At 37.3% G+C, this 19257-nt stretch overlaps 1 protein-coding gene across 2 annotated transcripts in view; it reads right to left on the bottom strand.

Moving 5' to 3' along the window:
* CALCR (calcitonin receptor) overlaps positions 1 to 19257 on the bottom strand; it is a 61336-nt gene that overhangs the window by 22673 nt on the left and 19406 nt on the right. Inside the window, exons 6-8 of one of the 2 annotated variants that reach the window (XM_077776243.1) lie at positions 14074 to 14080; positions 13129 to 13169; positions 11883 to 12009 (exon numbers count right to left, since the gene is read on the bottom strand). In XM_077776243.1, coding sequence (XP_077632369.1) covers positions 11883 to 12009; positions 13129 to 13169; positions 14074 to 14080 — 175 coding nt within the window. The remainder of the gene's footprint in view (positions 1 to 11882; positions 12010 to 13128; positions 13170 to 14073; positions 14081 to 19257) is intronic. The other variant, XM_077776244.1, reaches the window with a different exon arrangement.

The raw sequence follows: 19257 nt of genomic DNA, 5'->3' as shown, positions 1-19257 counted from the left end.
TATTAATCTTGTACTGGAGTAAGGCATCAGGCTGGAAGATTACAGCTGTCAAACACAGACCTACTCTCAAGAAACTTAGGGTCTTGAAGGGCCAGGGAAGTGCTGCCAAAGGCAAGATCGGTTCACACGAAATCTTGGGCAAGGGCCAAGCCAGTGCATACTTCATTCTCGTAATACATTTTATATGTGACCCAAAATTCCTCTTTTACAAAATAAAGTACTTGCAATTTGTCTCTTTCATTGGTAAAATGGAATATCAGGTGAATCGTTGAGTTTATTAACTCTGTCAAGTCAAAGCTTCCAATTTTTTTTCTAAATTGTGTTTTAAAGTTGAAATAAAGTTAGCTGTGGGTTCAGAGTGATTTTGAGTGATTAAGCATGATTATTTATATTTCCCTGAAGCTTCTAAAAATGTTTTCTCATCAGTTCGTTTTAACACAGATGGAAGGGTGCAAAGTTATATTTACTTGACCCAGGGAAGAGGAATCGATAAGCAATCTCTAGATATTTTGCTTGAAGGAAAGACATTAAAAACAAAACAAAACACCTGAATAAGAGGGATTTGTGGTCTATATTGGTTAAATTTACCAGGTTCCTCTTTTATTAAATTTTACTCAGTAGTCACTTAGATTACATAATTAGTAAACATGTAATTACTGTTAAATATGTGTCTGCCTGTTCATCTTTTTGTCTCTGCTGTTCTCCTATCTCTACCCATGGGATTTAAACTCAGTTATACTTATACAGAAGGTGAGCAGTAGATGCTAATTAAATCTAAATGAATATGGCTTTGGATAGTTCACTTGAAAGTATTTCAATTCCTAATTTATTTCTCAAGTGCCCAAACAAGAGCTGCTTAATCAAGATTTAACAAATAAATTCCAGTGTTCTTTTTTCCTAAGAGACATACGGTTTTTGCAAATGTCTGAAGGGGTCAGGCTATTGACATCAAAAGAAAACTTACAATGCTGACTGGGATCCCTGGTGGGGCGTGGGGTGCTCTCCTGAGCCTGTCATGTTCTTCTAAGTTTTGGGATCTTTAGAAGGTAGCATCCCCAACGTCAACTATTACCTGTCATTTATACCCGTTAGCCCTGGTACAACAGAGATCTTCAAACTGGGCATACAAATTCTTTCTGAAAACACCTCCTATCATCACGATTTGCAGTTTATCTTAATACATTCCCAGTCTTGAGATAATGTTTCAGTAACATATTTAAAAATATAGTCAGCTATAAATGCGATAGTTTAGTTTTGATAACATACCTGCTTGTTACTCTGTAACAATGGTCCACAGTTTTTGTTTATCAACACTGCATGCAAATCATCCAGAACTTTTCAAGGCCTTTGAGCTTATTACAGGTAAAATCCATAGTCAAAGGAGAGATGCAAGACTTATCAGCTAAATTCAATTGCATGTGACAATAAGAGGGATGCTCTCCACTGAAGTACTATTAATGGATACAATTGAAACAGTTTTCTATAATGGCCATCTTTCTATGAGACCTATTTAAAAGTATGTCTTTTGCTTCCCTTATCATTTCAATTAAAAGAAAACAAGCTTTTGTCTGCGTCAAATATACTCGGCTTTTTCTCCCCACCCCACCATTCCAAATAGCATTTCTTTAGAAAACAGAAAATCAAGAGAAATGGTCTCAAATAATTGAAAAAGGTCCTACTTTATGGGCCCTTCATCTGTCTACCTCCAACTGTGACAAAGAATTTTGATTTCAGGATGGTTTTATTTTTTATTATTAAAATTTTTTTTTACTGTTTTATTTATGTTTGAGAGAGAGAGAGTCAGAGACCGAATAGAGGAGGAGCAGAGAGAGAGAGGGAGACACAGAGTCCAAAGTAGGCTCCAGGTTCTGAGCTGTCAGCACAGAGCCCAACACAAGGCTCCAACTCACCAATGGTGAGATTATGACCTGAGCTGAAGTCAGACGCTCAACCAACTAAGCCACCCTGGGACCCCTGATAGTTTTAAAGTATTATTATTGGAGAAGGGTTTTCATAATTAGCTTTTAGTTTTATGTGAAAAAGTTTACAGGTGTTCCCATTCTCTGTGATATGATTGGAAGGAAGTATGTATTTATTTCTCATTCATTATAAACATTATTGAACCTGGTTATAGGACTAGAACAAAATGAGAGATAGTAGAGCTGATGAGACAAGGGATGTTGAGCAGCGTTTTATTTCCCATACTTAATTATTTGAAGTTGTGAATTGCGTCCTGAGACATGTTATGGGAGAATGAGATATATGAATATTTTGGTATATAATCAAAGAAAGGTAAATAATTTTACATTTTTAGAGTCAAGGACTTACCTTTTTCATCTTTCTTATTGCTTTTCTTTCCTTCTAAAGCCATATCAGTGTTACAAAGTTTCCAAAATCTTAGCGAAAAATTAGTGATGTTATTTATCACTGCCATTTTCTCCCTTTTGTAATTGGTCCCTTATCAATCTGGAAGCCATTTTATAGCAAGGAATGAGCTCCCAGCAGAGAAAGATGACCAGAAGAACAACCCAGAGTATCCTCAAACTTTCATGTGCATAAGCATTTCTGTACAGGAATGTATATTGTACTGATAGATGAATTAAGGGATTTTGGAGCATAATTTTGATGATATGAGAATTTTATTTTAATAGGCTAACGTTAACACCCCTACTGATATAGCTCAACAGCACTGCTTCTCTCCTTAGGCTTTCATTTTAAGGAGAATAATTTATAAAGCTCTAAGCAAAGCTTTATATTCTTTAAATCAATTTCTTTATTAGGTGACGGATTATTTCATGCTGTTAGGCAAGTCATCTGTTTCCCCAACCTATCAACTATGGAACTGAATTCCAAATGTGCGAAGTTTAGAGGGAGAAATGAGAATGTTTCTCTAGAATGTGATATAAATTATTTATTTTAAAGGTAGCTTACATCTGGCCTGATCCCTCATCTCCTCAAATTTCAGGTTTCGGTGAAGATTTTTACCTTCTTGTTTTTATCCTAGGTTTTTCCTGCCCATAACATGTCTGCTTTTTCAAACTAGCATTTACCTTGTTCTGTCACAGGAGTGTAAATTTTCTTTTCTGAGGACTTTTCATTTCCTGTTTTAAAAAATGTTTATTTTTATTTTTGAGAGAGAGATCGTGAGCAGGGGAAGGGCAGAGTAAAGGAGGATAGAGGATCTGAAGCAGGCTCCATGGTAACAGCACAGAGCCCGATGTGGGGCTTGAACGCACATATTGGGAGATCAGGACCTGAGCTAAAGTCGGATGCTTACCAACTGAGCCACCCAGGCGCCTTTAGGTGTTTTTATTTCTAAATTTCTAAATAGTCAAGGTCTCATTATCTTCCTATGAGGATGATTTTTGATTACTTTTCTCAGGGCAACTTCTCTTGAGAACTTTCTGTGGAGCTGCCAATAGTGCTACTCCAAAGAAATGTTTTGTGTCATTTGAGGGTGTCTCTGGATGTTGTGTGGATCAGGAAATACCGGAAAGGTCTTCTTCCGGTTTCTCCAGGAAACATGCCATATTGGGCCCAGGGCAATGGAAGAGAGATTTTATACTTTCAGAGTCAATGTGCGGCTTCCTTGGGAAACAGGAGTCAGGCCTGTAGGGACAATGCAGTGTCCTGTGAATGGCTGCCTAGATTAGAACTTTGTGTTCTAGCCACTTCCACACAGACCACCAGAACTGGTCACAGATGAAAACTAGGGTGAAACCATCCAGAAGAACTAGGAGATGGGAAGGAGTGATGAGTAAAAATGCAGAGGAGAAAATCTCTGTGGGAGAAAGATAGGCTAATCACATCTAAAAGCCAAAATGAAAAGGATTCTGCTATTCTAGTCAATTTTGTTGGAGTCTGATAAGTTTCTAGAAATCACATTTTGTTTTTCTGTAAATGTTCCAGGAAGAGCTGACCAACATATACATGTGCATCAATAGGGCACCAGCCGCCACTGTATCTCTGGTTTGTTCTGTCTCTTGTAGATCATTCTGTCTTGTGTAGGCACAGACTTTTGGGGAATGGAGGCTGCATCCCCGTGATCTTCCCTGAATTATTTGGAACTGGAGTTAACAGTGCTGTGAATTTGTGGGCAGACGTTTTGTTTGTCTACCAGGGAGACAAACAGGGAGATCACGTAAGACTGACATTCGATTAGGCTGGTAGTTTGTCTAGCTCTCTTCTCTTGAAGTGAGAGCGTGATTTTGATACAAGGAGAACTAAAAAGGAATATTGCTTAATTTTTCCTCTCCAACCCTTCGTATATCTTACAAGCTTGAAAATTCCTTTAATCTGCTCCTTGATATTGAAGTCTAAAAGGTGTGGGTATGGTTTACTTATAAGAATATGAATTTCTGAAAGCTTCTTACAGTGCATCCCTCCAAAACAGGTCCAGTTCAAATGTAAATAATAAACGAGTCTACAGTAGTGATCTTCCTACGGGGGTGATTTTCTCAAATTTTAGCATGCACCAAAATCACTGTGAGAGTTTGTTAAAGCACACCTTTTGGGCCCTAGGAATAGAGATTATGATTCCAAAGGTCTAACCTGGGACCTGAGGTTCTGCATTTCTAGCAAGTGCCTGGGGGTCCTGATGCTGTTGGTCTGTGAGCCACTCTTTGAATAGATTTTGGGGATAGATGTAATTTCCTCACTACTTGATTCCTGTTTTGGTTACTTGCTGGCCTTCCTGTGGCGATAATCCTAATTATCTATGTTCCAAGAGACCCACAATGCAGTGGGAGAAGTCTCAACTTTGAGTCACATGAATACTAAAACCTCATGAGGAGAAATTACAGTACTTTTTGTCAAGATGCCAGTGCAGTTAATAAACGGAGGAGCAAAAAGGCACTCATATCAACTTGAAAACTGTCAACTCGTACAGTGTTTAAAGCTAGCTGAATGAAGGGGAAGAATCCCCCAGTCAGAAAGTCAGCCTTAAATAACTTTGTGAGGAAGTACCACAGTCTTTCTGCGGAGGAATTTCAGGATGTAACATTTTCAATTAAATGTGAGTCTGTCATGCAATTCTGAGCTGATTTCTGATAAAGCCTCAGAGAAAATGAGCTTGAATCCGTGGAACTGTAGCTGTGATTCAGTGTGTTTAGGGAGTGGAAAGCACTGGAGATAAAAGTCCCATCTAAGATAAGTAGATTGCAAGATGATCCACACATTGGCAAAGGAAGCGCTCTGGAAGTGTTCAGAAAACAAAGCCACAGTAAACAGAAAAGCAAGATACACACATGATGGAAAAAAAGCCTGTTAGGAATGTAACAAGGGAATACAAATTAACAGCTTGCTATGCTCAAGGGTCTTTCTCTATATGGTATACTGAGGATATTATGTTACTCTTCACTAGAAGTTCTCAAGCCATGACTGATTTAGTTTTATTTTCTCAGACCACAGACCTTTTGGTTATTTCTGACTTACTAATCTCTGAGTATTCTCTGTACTCGGCTTTTATACTTAGCCCTTTTGGATTTAAGCAATATTTTACAAATGCTCTGGGTTTCCAATCTCCTATGCTGTGTAACACAGAAATGAAACTAGGTGCAGAGTCAGAAAATGACAAGTACTTAAGGCCTCATGACTATGGTTAACAACTATAAGCAATAATAGCTAACATTTGACAATTGTTATGTGCCAGACTGTTATTTGAAGATTTTAAGTGTACCAGTTCATTTAACCCTCACAAACAACTCTATGAGGAAGGTGCTATTATTATCTCCACTTTACACATTAGGAAAGTAAGTTTCAGTAAATTGCTCAACATTGCAGAATAATCTGTAAATATACAGAAGAACTACAGGATTTTAGATCCTTTAAGGTCAGCAGGATCAGGTTGGAGGAATCCAGCTAGCCACAGCAATTCTAGCAATGAACCAATGGAGTTGGTTCAATGTACAGACTCCCTTTGTACAATCAACAGAGTGCACAAAATTCTTCTGTCTTGACTAGAAGCTTTTGAGAATGAAATCTATAAGAAGTTCTGCATAAAATACATGATAAACTTCTCAAAGCAGGGAAACTAGCTGAAAATGTTGACATGAAGCCTCGCTACACAAGTCATGTCACAAGGTACCATTTATAAGTCACTGATCCTGTGCAGAGAAACCATCCAGATTGGCCAGACGAGAGGAACTGGAGGTTGGGTTGATGTTTATAGCCATTTTAGCAATAAATTCTTCAAATCCATATGGGAAAGGGGTCAATTATAAATAAATTTAAAAAGAAATAAATTCTCCATGCTTTTCTATACCATATATAATCTAGGTTAAAATACCATTTATTGGTTTGACATGTAAGTAAAGTGAAATGGCATAAATGGCCAGAGTAGGATATTTCATTTCATTACCACATCTTGACAACATCCTCTCTGCATTGTCCCTCAAACCCATCATACTTTTCATTCCCAATCAATTTTCTTCCACAGGCTACTAAGGTGGATAATTCCAACCTAGTTTTACTTGCACTGATCTCTCATCTCAAAACTTGCTGTCCCTCTCACTTCTCTCACATGGAGATGTCCTCTCTTGCCCCAGCCTCCTCTGGGCTGGGTAGGAGAGTTCCAGTTTCCACCCTGGGTTTCATCTGTCTCCGGTGCCTCAGATCTAGGCAACCATTCTAAACTGATCATTCTGTGACTATGATGAAGTTCTGACAGTCTGGTGGCTCAACTGTCCTGAACAAATTAGAATTAGAAGAAATCCACTTTGTTTATCAGAACTTGGGACTCATTTGACTTTACTTATATAAGAGGCTATAGAAAATGTGTCTCAATTCTTTTGGCTTTTGAAGTGCAAAATGCTCAGATTTGCAGTAAAAACCAATCTCCCTGTATTGTCCCTTTCAGACCCAGATAAAAAGTTCAGAGAGACATTTCTTCCTAGAAAATGACAAGTATGCTGCCAGCTTCCTTTAGATGCGGTAAGAACAATGCTTTTAATTCTGCCTCCTGACTCTCTACATGAAGATCATCAAATAAGCAGATGGAACAAGAAAATGAAATTTTAGATATTATGGAAATGAAATGCTCAAATGACACAAATGACAATGGGCAATTTTCACATCACTCAATAAACTGAGGCTCTATTCAGCCCTTATTTGTGCCATGAGTTATTTTGAGTTTAACTTTTTAAAAAAGAATGTCAAGGAATGAAATTCTCACCCTTGGTTTTACAGGAGAGAATCTGCCTAACTGAAAAAATTCCAAGGAAAGAAACTAGCTACTTTGATGGGAAAGGGGCCACAAGTCCTTTGGGATTCCCTCCTGAGGAGTGAGAACATTGTTTGCTTTTGCCCCCAACAAAATAAACTCTTCTAGAAGTAGTGCAACAGCATTTGGTATGATGCAGCCTCCTTTTACAAGAAATAACTTTCTTTTTAATATATTCCCTTGGGCACTGGGAAGGAAAATCTTTTTGCCTCTTAACTGCTGATTCAGTGACCTGAGAATTGGGTCACAATGAAAAAATAATCCACAACTCTGCCTTTAGTTTGCTTAAGAGAAAAAGAGTCTTTAAAATTATATATCTTGTTGTTGTTGTCTTAAAGGAGACCTATACCTGAATCACAGATAAATGGAATGTTGATGCTTTTCTTTAATTTATGACTATGGTTATATTTTTTATGTTACTTGTAATTGCAATCAATATTAGTAATTGACAATGCCCAATAACTTCTCTTTTTCAAAAATTTTTTCAGCTTTATTTTTCTATTTTTGGAGGATCTATTCTTTTTTTAAAAAATTTTAATGTTTATTTATTTTTGAGAGAGAGAGAGAGAGAAAGAGACAAAGCGTGAGGAGAGGAGGGCCAGAGAGAGAGGGGGGCAGAATCCAAAGCAGGCTCCAGGCTCCGAGCTGTTAGCACAGAGCCCAATGAGGGGCTCAAACCTATGAACTGTGAGACTGTGACCTGAGCCGAAGTTGGAAGCTTAACCAACGGAGCCACCCAAGTGCCCCTATCCTTGAGTTTTTATTATCTCCACTCTTCTTGGCTATGGAGAACCTTAGTGTAATGTTTTCTGGAATGTCACTCTTGCAAGAAGTACACAATATTTCAAATGATTCATTTAAAGTAACATTTATATATAATTTTGCATGTGACTTCGTAATATATTGATGACCTGATTCTCAGTGTTTGGATGCTACTTTTTCTGCCTTTTTAGTGGTGGAGAACTTTATTCCTAGGAAAGATGGGGCTTTTCTACTTAAACTTTTCCTAGTTCTTGTTTATCCCCTATAAATGTAATTATATCACAATAGGGAAAATTTCTCCTTTCTTGATTCCCAAATTTATAGTTTCAACTGCAATTCACTTTCATAGTCTGTCGATGGGAATTGATACTTAAGAAATTAGGCTTCTCTGAATGCATTAATGACAGAATATGTATTTTCAAGGTGGGCTATAGAACAAATTTCAAGACCAATGTATCTCTTGGAAATACTAAATAAGCAGTTTCAAGGATGCATAAAGCATATAGAAGACATGTCTACTTGACGGTTCTTTCTTGCCCGTTCTTTAACTAACTTTGCTTAGACACAGCAGCCCTGTGTTGTTTGCATACAGAGTTAGAGAAAAGATTGACCAAGATCTCACTGGAAAACAATGACTATTTTCAAATAGAAAATGCACTAAAAACAAACAACCTGTAATTTTGGGGGTCAAGTGTATGCTTCATAATTTACAAACATGAATTAATTTTCATCACTATAGTCATTTGTGTTTAGTCTACACTATTTATATGTATTTGGTACAAGGCACGAATTTCCAAATTTTGTCTTATGGAAGAAAAAGACTTTTGGAAATGTGAAAGGGGGCACATTGCGTTCGCACATTGTGATGTTCTCCACCCCACTGTCAGTGGCTTCTTATTGGTGGCTTATTCTCATTTTGTCTAACCTGAAAGGAGAGGAGGCTTCTTTTGCGTTCAGACTTTTTGCTCCTGTGTTCTCCATTAAGTAACCCCATAAACACTTGGAAATAGGTAAACAAAGGACCAAACCCCACATGTATGGTTGCAAGTCATAGGAAGCTGTTTCCATATGAGGCTTAGTCTATTCCTAGGTCTTGTGAAGGGAATGTCATGGATAGTTATTACCCCCAATTCTATGAATTTAGTTCAGCTTGAAGACTAAAATTTGAGTTTTGGGCACTCAGCAGCACTTGATTGACTGGATTAAATTCTGCCTTTCAAGATTTTACAATTTTCCCCTAGGAAGTTTATTTTTGCATAGCTAAAAATACCAAATCTGTTAGGTTAACAATATATTGATTGGCAGAATCAGGTGCTAGTCATGTCATAAAGATAAACTTCTTTCCTGTTTCTCAAACTTAGGTCATTTTGAGAATGCCTCATGTGTGCAACAGAGCCACCCTCATTCCTCCATACCTAGAAGAGAGCTTCCTCTTAATTTCTCTGGCTCCTCTATGCTCACACTTACATTCTTCCAGGAGATGGGCTGCACAGTGGCTGAACTGTGTCCCTAGATATCTGCATATAGGCTTTATTATAGGTTTCTAGGCAAGAGAGTAGCTGCAAGGCAGAGTCGGGCTGACTTGTTGGCTAAGAGGCAGGCAGCCTGTGCATGGTAAATGGCAGAGCAGATAGGCATGTGTGCCCCTAAAGTATCCTATGAAAGTGAGAACATCCACTGTTCAGAGCCATGAGTAGACTAATAAATGCGCTAGAGAAGCCAAGTGCAGAGACCTAGGAAGTAAGTTACAGGGCAAGAGTTAGGAGCAACTGTGTGAGCAATCACTTGCAATACTGTGCCCTTGGGAATTTTAAAAAATTTTCTGCTTCAGGGCGTCTGGGTGGATCAATCAGTTGAGCATCCGACTCTTGATTTAGGTTCAGGTCATGATCTCACAGTTCAAGGGATTGAGCCCTGTGTTTGGCTCTGTGCTGACAGCACTGAGCCTGCTAGGGATTCTCTCTCTCCCTCTTTCTCTACCCCTTCCATGCTCATGTGTACATCTGTGTTCTCTCTTTCTCTCTTGAAATGAAGAAAATAAAGCTTAAAAAAGTAAAAGCTTTCTGCTACTTTTGAGACTCCGGGGCAAGTTCTTAGAAGTAAGTGGGGCGGCTTTTATTTTTCTCTCTGATGGATAAGGCTAAATGGCTTCAGTAATTCAGTAGCGAATTCAGAAAACTCCTGAATTTAGACTATTTCAGGAAGATAATAGGTTTGATATGATTTTACAATGGATGAGAAGCCTTCTTTACCCTACCAGACAGAGAGCTGGTGGAATGATCCATGGATATGAACCCGCCAGAAGAGAGACGGGAGAGAGTTTACTCAAGAATTTACAGTACTTCATAATGTGACTGAGTATTGCTCCCATGATTATTGAGGACTAAAGTGCCATTTCCAGGCCTATTCCACACAGATTGTAACTTTCTCAGGATTTCCACACTTAATGGTGTATGGGAAAGCAGAAATTTGAGACTTTTCTGCTGAGAGATGCTTAGTTAATTGCTTCTCCATCTTAGTAGGTGTCCGCTACCTTAATTAAACATAGCATACATGTCCAATTATGGACAGTTATCACTTGGGAATGGCTGAGCCCATTTCTTTAAGAACACATCTTCTTAAGGAAATAAATTAAGAGCTCCATGTGGTATATAGGAGAAAGGATGGGCTTCTGTATGAGACACGTTTGGGTTTGAATCCCATCTCTAACTGACCACAGTACAGAGGACACATCCCTTCACTGAGCCTCAGTTTATTCAGTTAATAATGGGAATAATATCCACCCTTTGCCAGGATCTTGGGAAGACTAAATGAAATGAAATTGTTTTTATTAAGATCAGTTGACATTAAAAAAAAGTAAACTCATCAAGGTGAACCATTGGGTCACATTCTGCACTTAAGACTGTCTCAGATAATAGATGCTATGGTCTTAAAAGATGGACCATCATACCTTTCTGGATATGTTCACATGCAAAAATGATTAACACTGTGGATCCACTAGAAGCCAAATTAAGCTGCTTTCCCATGTCATGCCACTGTCACGCAGGATGCATGCTCTGGGCAGATTTCACGCATTTTTGCCTTTGGGTTGGCAGAACTGTCAAATACCAGTTTTGAAAGATGAGGCTATCTACAGATGCTTGCATAACACAGTTAAGCAGAGAAATAAAAATGAAAATATTCCTTGGTCATTCACTGTGTGTTGGATAGCTTCTATTGGTGCTCTTGAATGCACTCTCCACCATGCTCCCACTGCCCTGGGCTCAGAGAAACGCATCTGTACAACTCCACCCTGGCCTCCTTGCCCTCTGGTTTATGGCTGAGCTCAGTTAATGGGGACAGTCAGCAGAGATTGGGAGCTGAGAGTGAGTGTGCTAGGGATATTTAAATATTTTTCAAGTCATGCAGACAAAGAATATGACAGTATTTATATGGCTTACTAGAGTAAATGCATAGCAACTCATCTAAATGGACTGGCACAAGCCCAGCCTAGTGCCAGGATGCTAAGGGGAATCACTATATAGGGACACCTGTAACCCACGAGTGACACACTGGGGCATTGCCTTAGTACACCTCGAACTGCCCGTATTCACAAGATGTACTCAGTAAACTTCCCATAGATGTGAATAAACTTTCAATAAGTAGTAATAACCCAAGATTTGTTGTATAATTCTTGTTTGGTTATAATTGAATTATTCCCAGCCCTTTACTACTCCATATAGCAATAACCTCCAATAACTATATAGAAATGAGATGCCACGCTTGATGCAAAACTCAACTGTAAAAGTAAATGTGATCACGTATATAAACAGCTGCTTAAGTCAAATGATAGCACCATGTTCACTCTTTATGTGTACTATGTCCTTAAGAATAAATCAAAAGCAAATCATGCAGTGTTTACCGGGTCCCTTCTCACGAGCTCTCCATTGGGTACTACTTCAACCAGGTGGATGATGATAATCATAGAGTTCAGAATGTAAGTCAGAAACATGTTCTTGTGCAGAGTTACCCTTTGGCAGCCAAGGTTCCTGGAGGAAAATGTAACAGAAAGCATTAACCAGTGCCCAAACTATTGACATACCTGGAAACATTTTTTTGGTAATATTTGTATTATTTCCTTTAGCAATAGATGAGAGACTTATAGATATAAGTGAGGCTGGTCCCATCTTTAAGACTCATTATTACTTTTCTGCCTGATTTTTAAGAACAGTTTTCTAGTCACGGTAGCTCATAGTTTTCAGTCCTCAGGGTGACTTCATACAGTAACTGAAAGAGTGAGTGATAAAATCACTTTTAATTATACCAAATGGTGTGAAATTAATTAAGAGAAGGACTCTTAGAAGAGAAACCATTCGGGTTTGGAGTGTGCTTTAGAAGAAAAGTCGAATATTCATTGATGTAACCAGGTAGAAATTGTGTGGCAAATGGGGTAACAGAGCATAAGTCAGAACCAAGGCTTCTCTTGACAAAGTACTGAATCTGTGTCCTTGACCCATCACAGACACAGACTTTACTAAGTCTCTGTCATTCTTCTCTTTTGCCATTCTTCTAATGTCTTCTTATTTCTCATATTCCAACTGGAATCAACTCTGTGGTTCTCCCTTTCCACATCCTCCTGATGGTGGAGCTCAGACACAGGCACAGAATTCTAAATAGGCTCAAATTTGATCTCATTATGAGGCATATTGTGGTTTGGATCTGATGAAACCCATCCAAGTGCTGCTGCTTGTTGGCACAGCCATTTCCCACCTTTTGGACACTAAACAATTTGTTGGATTTTTCATTCCTTTCTCCTCCACTTCATAAGCTTGTACATATGTATTTGTGTGAATGATCACATAAATAAACATTAGTTTGGATATCCTATTTCACTTTTTGATGCAAATGAAGAGAGCCCTGCAGGATGACTATAACAGAATTGGAATGATTATCCAAGATGAGTAAAAATCTTGCATTTACCATAATTGATCCAGTCAAAAAACATTTAGCATAATGTGAAAACCTAAAACATTCAGTTAATGATGCCAATGAGTGATCATAAGAACTATTCTTAAAAAATCTGCATGGAATAAAGTTAGAATTCCAGGGATTTTGAAAAGGAAATTCTGGGGAAATATGAAATATGAGAATGGTCTGAATTTACTTACAATGCTTTCCTAAATTTCAAGTCAAAAGAAAATACTATTATCTGTAGTAAAAAGTCAATTTAAGTAATGAGGGCATCTGCTAAAACATTTTGGTTAGTGTAGCTACATCTTTCAATATTCAGGAAGCACAACCATTAGGAAATAGTTAACACAGAATATTTTAAAATTTGCAACTTGCTGAGTAGGGATAGAATGCAGAACTTTATATCCAGGAAGGGTATAGAGATGAACTTACACACACACACACACACACACACGTATACTACTTTATTTGACAGCAGAAAACTCTGTTAAATAAACCAAACCTAATTGGTTTTTATAATAGTACTATAAAAGTAGGTTTAAGACTTTAAAAAGAAAAAAAAAATACTTATGGGAAACATCATACCCATTTATACTGCATAAACTCTTCAATATTGCAACTTGTACATTAAACCTGTGACCTGCCATTTTCCATATAGTCATAATAGCATTTTATAATTCTTCTCACTGGGGAGCAAATATCTGTGGTCTCATTACTGAATTCCGCCTGGCTTAAATCAACAACAGTTGACATTATCCAGAACTAAAGAGTATGGATAAATACATCATACAGCACCGCTATTCTCATGCCTGGTTTTCTTTTGATCAGGTAGAGTTCAGTAATCTGCCGATATGCAACATTAGTTTAAAGGACTAGTTAATGCTCAGTCTTCTGTGTAAACCAAAAATCTACTTCCTCCACTTCTAGCTTATTATTCCCTGGCACTTTTATCCTTTATTATTTTTTTTCTCTTAAGACCACCTTCTGACATATCAAATATTTGTTTATTGCCTGTTGTTTTCTCCGTTTCTCTCATTAGAGTGGGAGTGCTAAAGGATTTTTTTTTGTGCACCTAGAACAGTGTTTGACACCTTGTAGGGCTTGATACTCATGTTTTTAAGTTAAAAATCTTTACATAAGACCAGTTTCCTTCTTCAAGCTGTGACCAGTAAGTAGCTTTTCAGTATATCAGAGAATTACATTAAATGCTAGATTGTCTCATATCTTAGACTTTGAATCATACTGAACATTTGCCAAGTTCTTACTATAGGTATTAACTACCTAATATCAGACATTATGCTGTCGTTCAACAGTAGCTAAAACTATATGCGGTACTGTGTGATGTACATAATGAGAAAATGAGGGTTTCAAGCTGGATAAACTATTGGGCTCCAAAGGAAGAATATGACTAGTATATAATAGGAGTTTCTGTGTCAAAGTTTCAATATAATTTTTGCTTATTGGGTTTAAAATTTTTTTATTACACTTACTTGACATTTACACTCAGCTTTTTCAAGCAAGTTAAAGGTACTTTAAATTTATTAAAATTCCTTCAGTAATCCAGCACATATCACGGTGTACCCATTTAATAATCCAGCACATGTTACCGTATGGGTCAGACCTCTGGTAGATGCTAGGGATAGTGTGAACAAAACAGACAGCCTCTGCCTTCAGAGACCGTATATGCTAAATAACTGTTTATTTACTCTTACTATGATTACTGTTCTGAAGGAGAGGTATAGGATGCTAAAGAGGGTAACTGAATTTACAAGTAATTACGCGTTCAGTTGTTCTCAATGCAAATATCTTGTTGCTTGAATGAACATGATCTGTCAGATCTGAAAGGTCTTAAGTAGAAAAGAGCACAAACCTGATGTTAGCTATACTTCATTCCTCTTGATTAAAAGAAACGGTTATTTAGATAGACAGAACATTGCTTACTTTTTGCATGAGAAGGAACCCTAAGTACTATAGATTCTCTAATAGCAAGAGAATAAGACAACATAATCTAGTCTGCCTTGGCCCAAAGTGTCACTCAAATGTGAAGAAGAGATAATGATTTACCTAGGTATGAATCTCAAGATGTCATACTTTAAGACTAAAGCTAGATGTTATTTTCTTGGTTTTAGCTTACTTGGGGTAAATCTGCTGCACTATTTGTTTCAACTAATGGGGACCCTGTGTATGTATGTGTGTGCATATTGCATAAAACAGTCTGATATCACAGGGTAGGAAGAGCAGTGTTCGGTCCTTTATAAGAAAGTGTAATTACAGTCACATTCTAAATAAGAAGCAAGCAATAAAACAAGTAAAAGTTGTTTTGAATTCACTGGTACATGAGAAAATACACATTGGAATAGCTGTTGTGATTAGTACAAGCAGTCATATCTTTCAGTGTAATGCTAAATTTTCCTTTACCTGGCTATCATATATTGTTCACAATGGACCAGACAAGTGCGGGGAAGGGGAGGTAATCATGGAATGGACGCATTAAAACTCTTAGAAGAATTAGAAATCCAATATACTTTATATCTTTCTTCTCTGACAAGAGACTTTATACCTTTGGATTTAGCACAAAATCTATCCTTAAGGAACTCCCTTTCAATCATAATTCTTGCTTCTTTTCCTATTACTACTATCCTATGAGTGAACAGTTTACCAAGATATGACTGGCAGTTATCTTTTGTGTCCTTGTGGTGTCAAGGGTGGGTTGGGAGAAAGGAGGTTATCTTTGGTGCCATTGACTTAGTGGTTTCTTTGGAGCAATAGGAAGGCAGCGGGAGATGTATAATAGTGGATGCTATACAAAATAAAGTGTTATGTATCCATCCACTATGTAGATGTGACAGAATAATAGTAAATTCTGGGTGAGCAGAGAGGAATCAGTATTGCCTCTGGAAGATCTCAGTGGGAAGCCTCCTTTTGTGCTGATATGACCAATGTAATGTTATGTAGACAATGTAATGTAATAAAGACACCCCCCCCATCTTCCAACATATATCTCTATTAATTTTCAGGCAAAAGTAATTAATATTCAAAATTTAACAATCGGTAAGGCATGAGTATCAAGAAGTTAAAATGGATGATAATGAATGTTCTATTACTGTGCTTTCCTGAGAAAAAGCAGTTAGATATTTTAGTAATTTAGGATTATTCCATAAAAATGTCAATTGATAAATTCTAACTGGAACTGATGGGATAAATGAATTTTACTGCAAACTGGCTTAAAATGGTCTGGAAATGCGCACAAATAAATGTCCAGTTATATGGCTTTCTCAAGCCTGTCTCCCCTAAGGGGATCTTCATCTTAACTCTCTTGTTGACATTTACTATTGGCATGTAGTAGTGAGGAGTCTTGCTGAATAAATTTGATGTTTCTATTTAATCCCTCTCCCTATTGTTGCTCGTAAGTATTTTTCCTGCAAAGAAAATGAGTATATATGAGTAATTTCCCAGATTTTTAGCAGCAGCGTATTGGCAGATCCACAGCCTCCCATGTATTTGGTGACTTTAAGTTCCTCTGCTTGCTTTCTTAGCCTACTGGTTTGAGGAAGACACCTGCAGAGTTATTCCTCTTTATAGACCCTATAAGGCACATTTGATGAGTTGAGAGTGAGTTTCAATGGGATGATTATGAATGGGGCATTAGGTCTGAAAAGTGAAGCTGGGTGTAACTTCTCATTTTGGTTTCATGAAAATTTTATGAAATTGATTGTTTGGATTTTGCAAAATAACTCAACCCTGGGAATGCAGAATTAAGCAAGGGAGTGATGATTATTTTTTCTTTTTTTTGCTCAGGTTTCACACAGATGATGCATCTTAAACTCATAAATCATAAAAGCTTCCATTGTAATATGCAGTAAAGACCTTAAGGGTGAGGTTGAACATTTGAAAACAATTAGGAGAAAATGTTGCTAATTAAAAGATAAAATACAGTGATAGATCAGAATCACCTTCTTTTAATATTTTTGAAATGCAAATGCAAAGAAAAAATCTGAAGATTCAGAAACATACTTTAATTTTAAGAAAAAACACAGATACCCTTGATATTTTTAGTTTGGGCAGGTTTAAGATAAAATTAAGAACATGTATAAAAATAATGTGTGACTTGGAATACTACATGGCAATGAGAAACAATGAAATCTGGCCATGTGTAGCAGCATGGATGGACCTTGAGAGTGTTATGCTGAGCGAAATAAGTCAGGCAGAGAAGGACAAATATCATATGTTTGCATGTATAGGAGGATTAGGAGGAACTTGACGGAGGAACAAGGGGGAGAAGAAGGGGGGAAATGGTGGGGGAAAGGGAGAGAAGCAAACCATGAGAGACTCTTGAATGCTGACAAAAACTGAGGACTGATGGATGTGGGGGGAAGGGGGGGATGGGCATGGAGGAGGACACTTGTGGGGATGAGCACTGAGTGTTATGTGGAAACTAATTTGACAATAAACTATTTGTAAAAAAAAAAATAATGTGTGACTGCTTTTAGATCTGAATATTTGATATCTCAGCATGTGTATTTTTCATATCCTATTTGTCTCTTTTTGTGTGTGCTCTGGAGAACAAGCTATTTTGGTTTATGTCTCCCCATTATCGTACTCAGATTATAAATCCACAAGAGCTGGTTTTCCTCCCAAGATTCCAGTTGCTGTTTGGCAGGTTTTGGGAACTGAGAGATACTAGGGCAATATTAGGTGCTTTCTAGTCAGTCGGCTCCCAAATTCTCTCATGGGTTCAGCCAGATTGTGTTCTGGGTCTAACTGGAGTTGAGAAATATTTTACTTTACTTATATGCTGCACTTTTAAACACTCAGGTACAATGGCTTAATACAGCAATGAGTGTTGAAAGAATACTCTTATTTTCTTTGCTGATTTGGCTCTCACATCTCATTTCTTATTTAAGTGCCTGAAGAAATAAAGAAGTAAGGAATGTTTCCTGGACATTTTTTATCTTTACACTCCTGAATACCCTTATTAGTTGCACCGTTACAAATTTGGGGGCTTTTTCTTTCAACTGTTTATGGTTACGTTAAAATTTTTAAAGGTTAGACTTTAAGTGATAGAATTTTTTTTAATTTTTTTAATTTTTTTTAAATTATTTTTTTTAAATGTTTTATTTATTTCTAGGAGAGAGAGAGAGACAGCATTAGAGGGGAGGGTCAGAGAGAGAGGGAGTCACAGATTGAAACAGGCTCCAGGCTCTGAGCTGGCAGTCAGCACAGAGCCCGACGCGGGGCTCAAACCCACGAACCACGAGATCATGACCTAAGCGAAAGTCGGACGCTTAACCGACTAAGCCACCCAGGTGCCCCTAAGTGATAGAATTTTTAATCAAAGTTGTATGGGAGCCATAATGATGTATTTATTCACTTGACCGTGGTCAAGTGCAGTTGAAAAATGAATAGACGTTCCAAGATTAATCATGCTGTGTGTTTACTCTGCTGTATTCTGATCATTATAATTGAAAATTCTCTTCTAATTCTAGTAATTGATACCTTATGACTTTTGCTTTGTTTATATCTTTCTCTTGTGAAACCATATATGGAAGGAGCTCATTCTGTTTATTTAAATTATTATTTATTTATTGTTATTTAACTATTATTATACAAGTAACAAAAATTGCTATTCAATTACATTGCTTTGTCAGAATAAGAATCTTGACTATATAAGATATAAACATAATATGATAATGGTATAAGATAAAGGCAAAGATTAAAAAGGATTAAGGAAAAAATAGAGGAGTTGTGTTAAGGGTGTGTTTACAGGTGATTCCCCCCTTGGCTTTGTCTTCTTTAGTATTATCGTGATAATACTTATAAAAAATCAAATTAAGATTCTGTTATACTATATATGAACCACTTAAATCTAGTTATATTATCACATCTGTAAAGTGTGGAGAATTATTTGTAGTCTGAGCCTATGAAGGAGCTTTTCTTTACCATTTGTATAATACCACCACAGGTAAAAAAAGTATTAGTTGAAGGAGACAGACCTGTAGTGTAGAAATTAGTCAGGATTCTCGTGAAAGGGAAATGTAGCACCTCCTGCCTTTGATTTAAAGAAACTACACTAAATTTAGGACATTTCTAGAACTGACTTTAACTGTCTCGCATGCATTATGAAGTCATTCCTGAAAAAACAGATTCAAAGTTTCAAATTCTTCATTAATACAAAATCAGTAGTTTTACCAATGTACTCGTTTTGCCATATAAAATGCAGTCAAGTGCACAGACACAGCTTTGGAATAGAAACCTCATTGGGATTTTACTCCTCACGGTGTCTTAGAAGATAACTGTGGTGGATGATGCCAAGTTTGCAGGGGCAA

The sequence above is a fragment of the Crocuta crocuta genome, unplaced genomic scaffold (assembly GCF_008692635.1).
Source record: "Crocuta crocuta isolate KB4526 unplaced genomic scaffold, BGI_CrCroc_1.0 scaffold37, whole genome shotgun sequence".
In the NCBI taxonomy this organism is placed as follows: Eukaryota; Metazoa; Chordata; class Mammalia; order Carnivora; family Hyaenidae; genus Crocuta; species Crocuta crocuta.
Note: the sequence above shows the minus strand (reverse complement) of the source record. Positions and strands in the feature narration are given on the sequence as shown.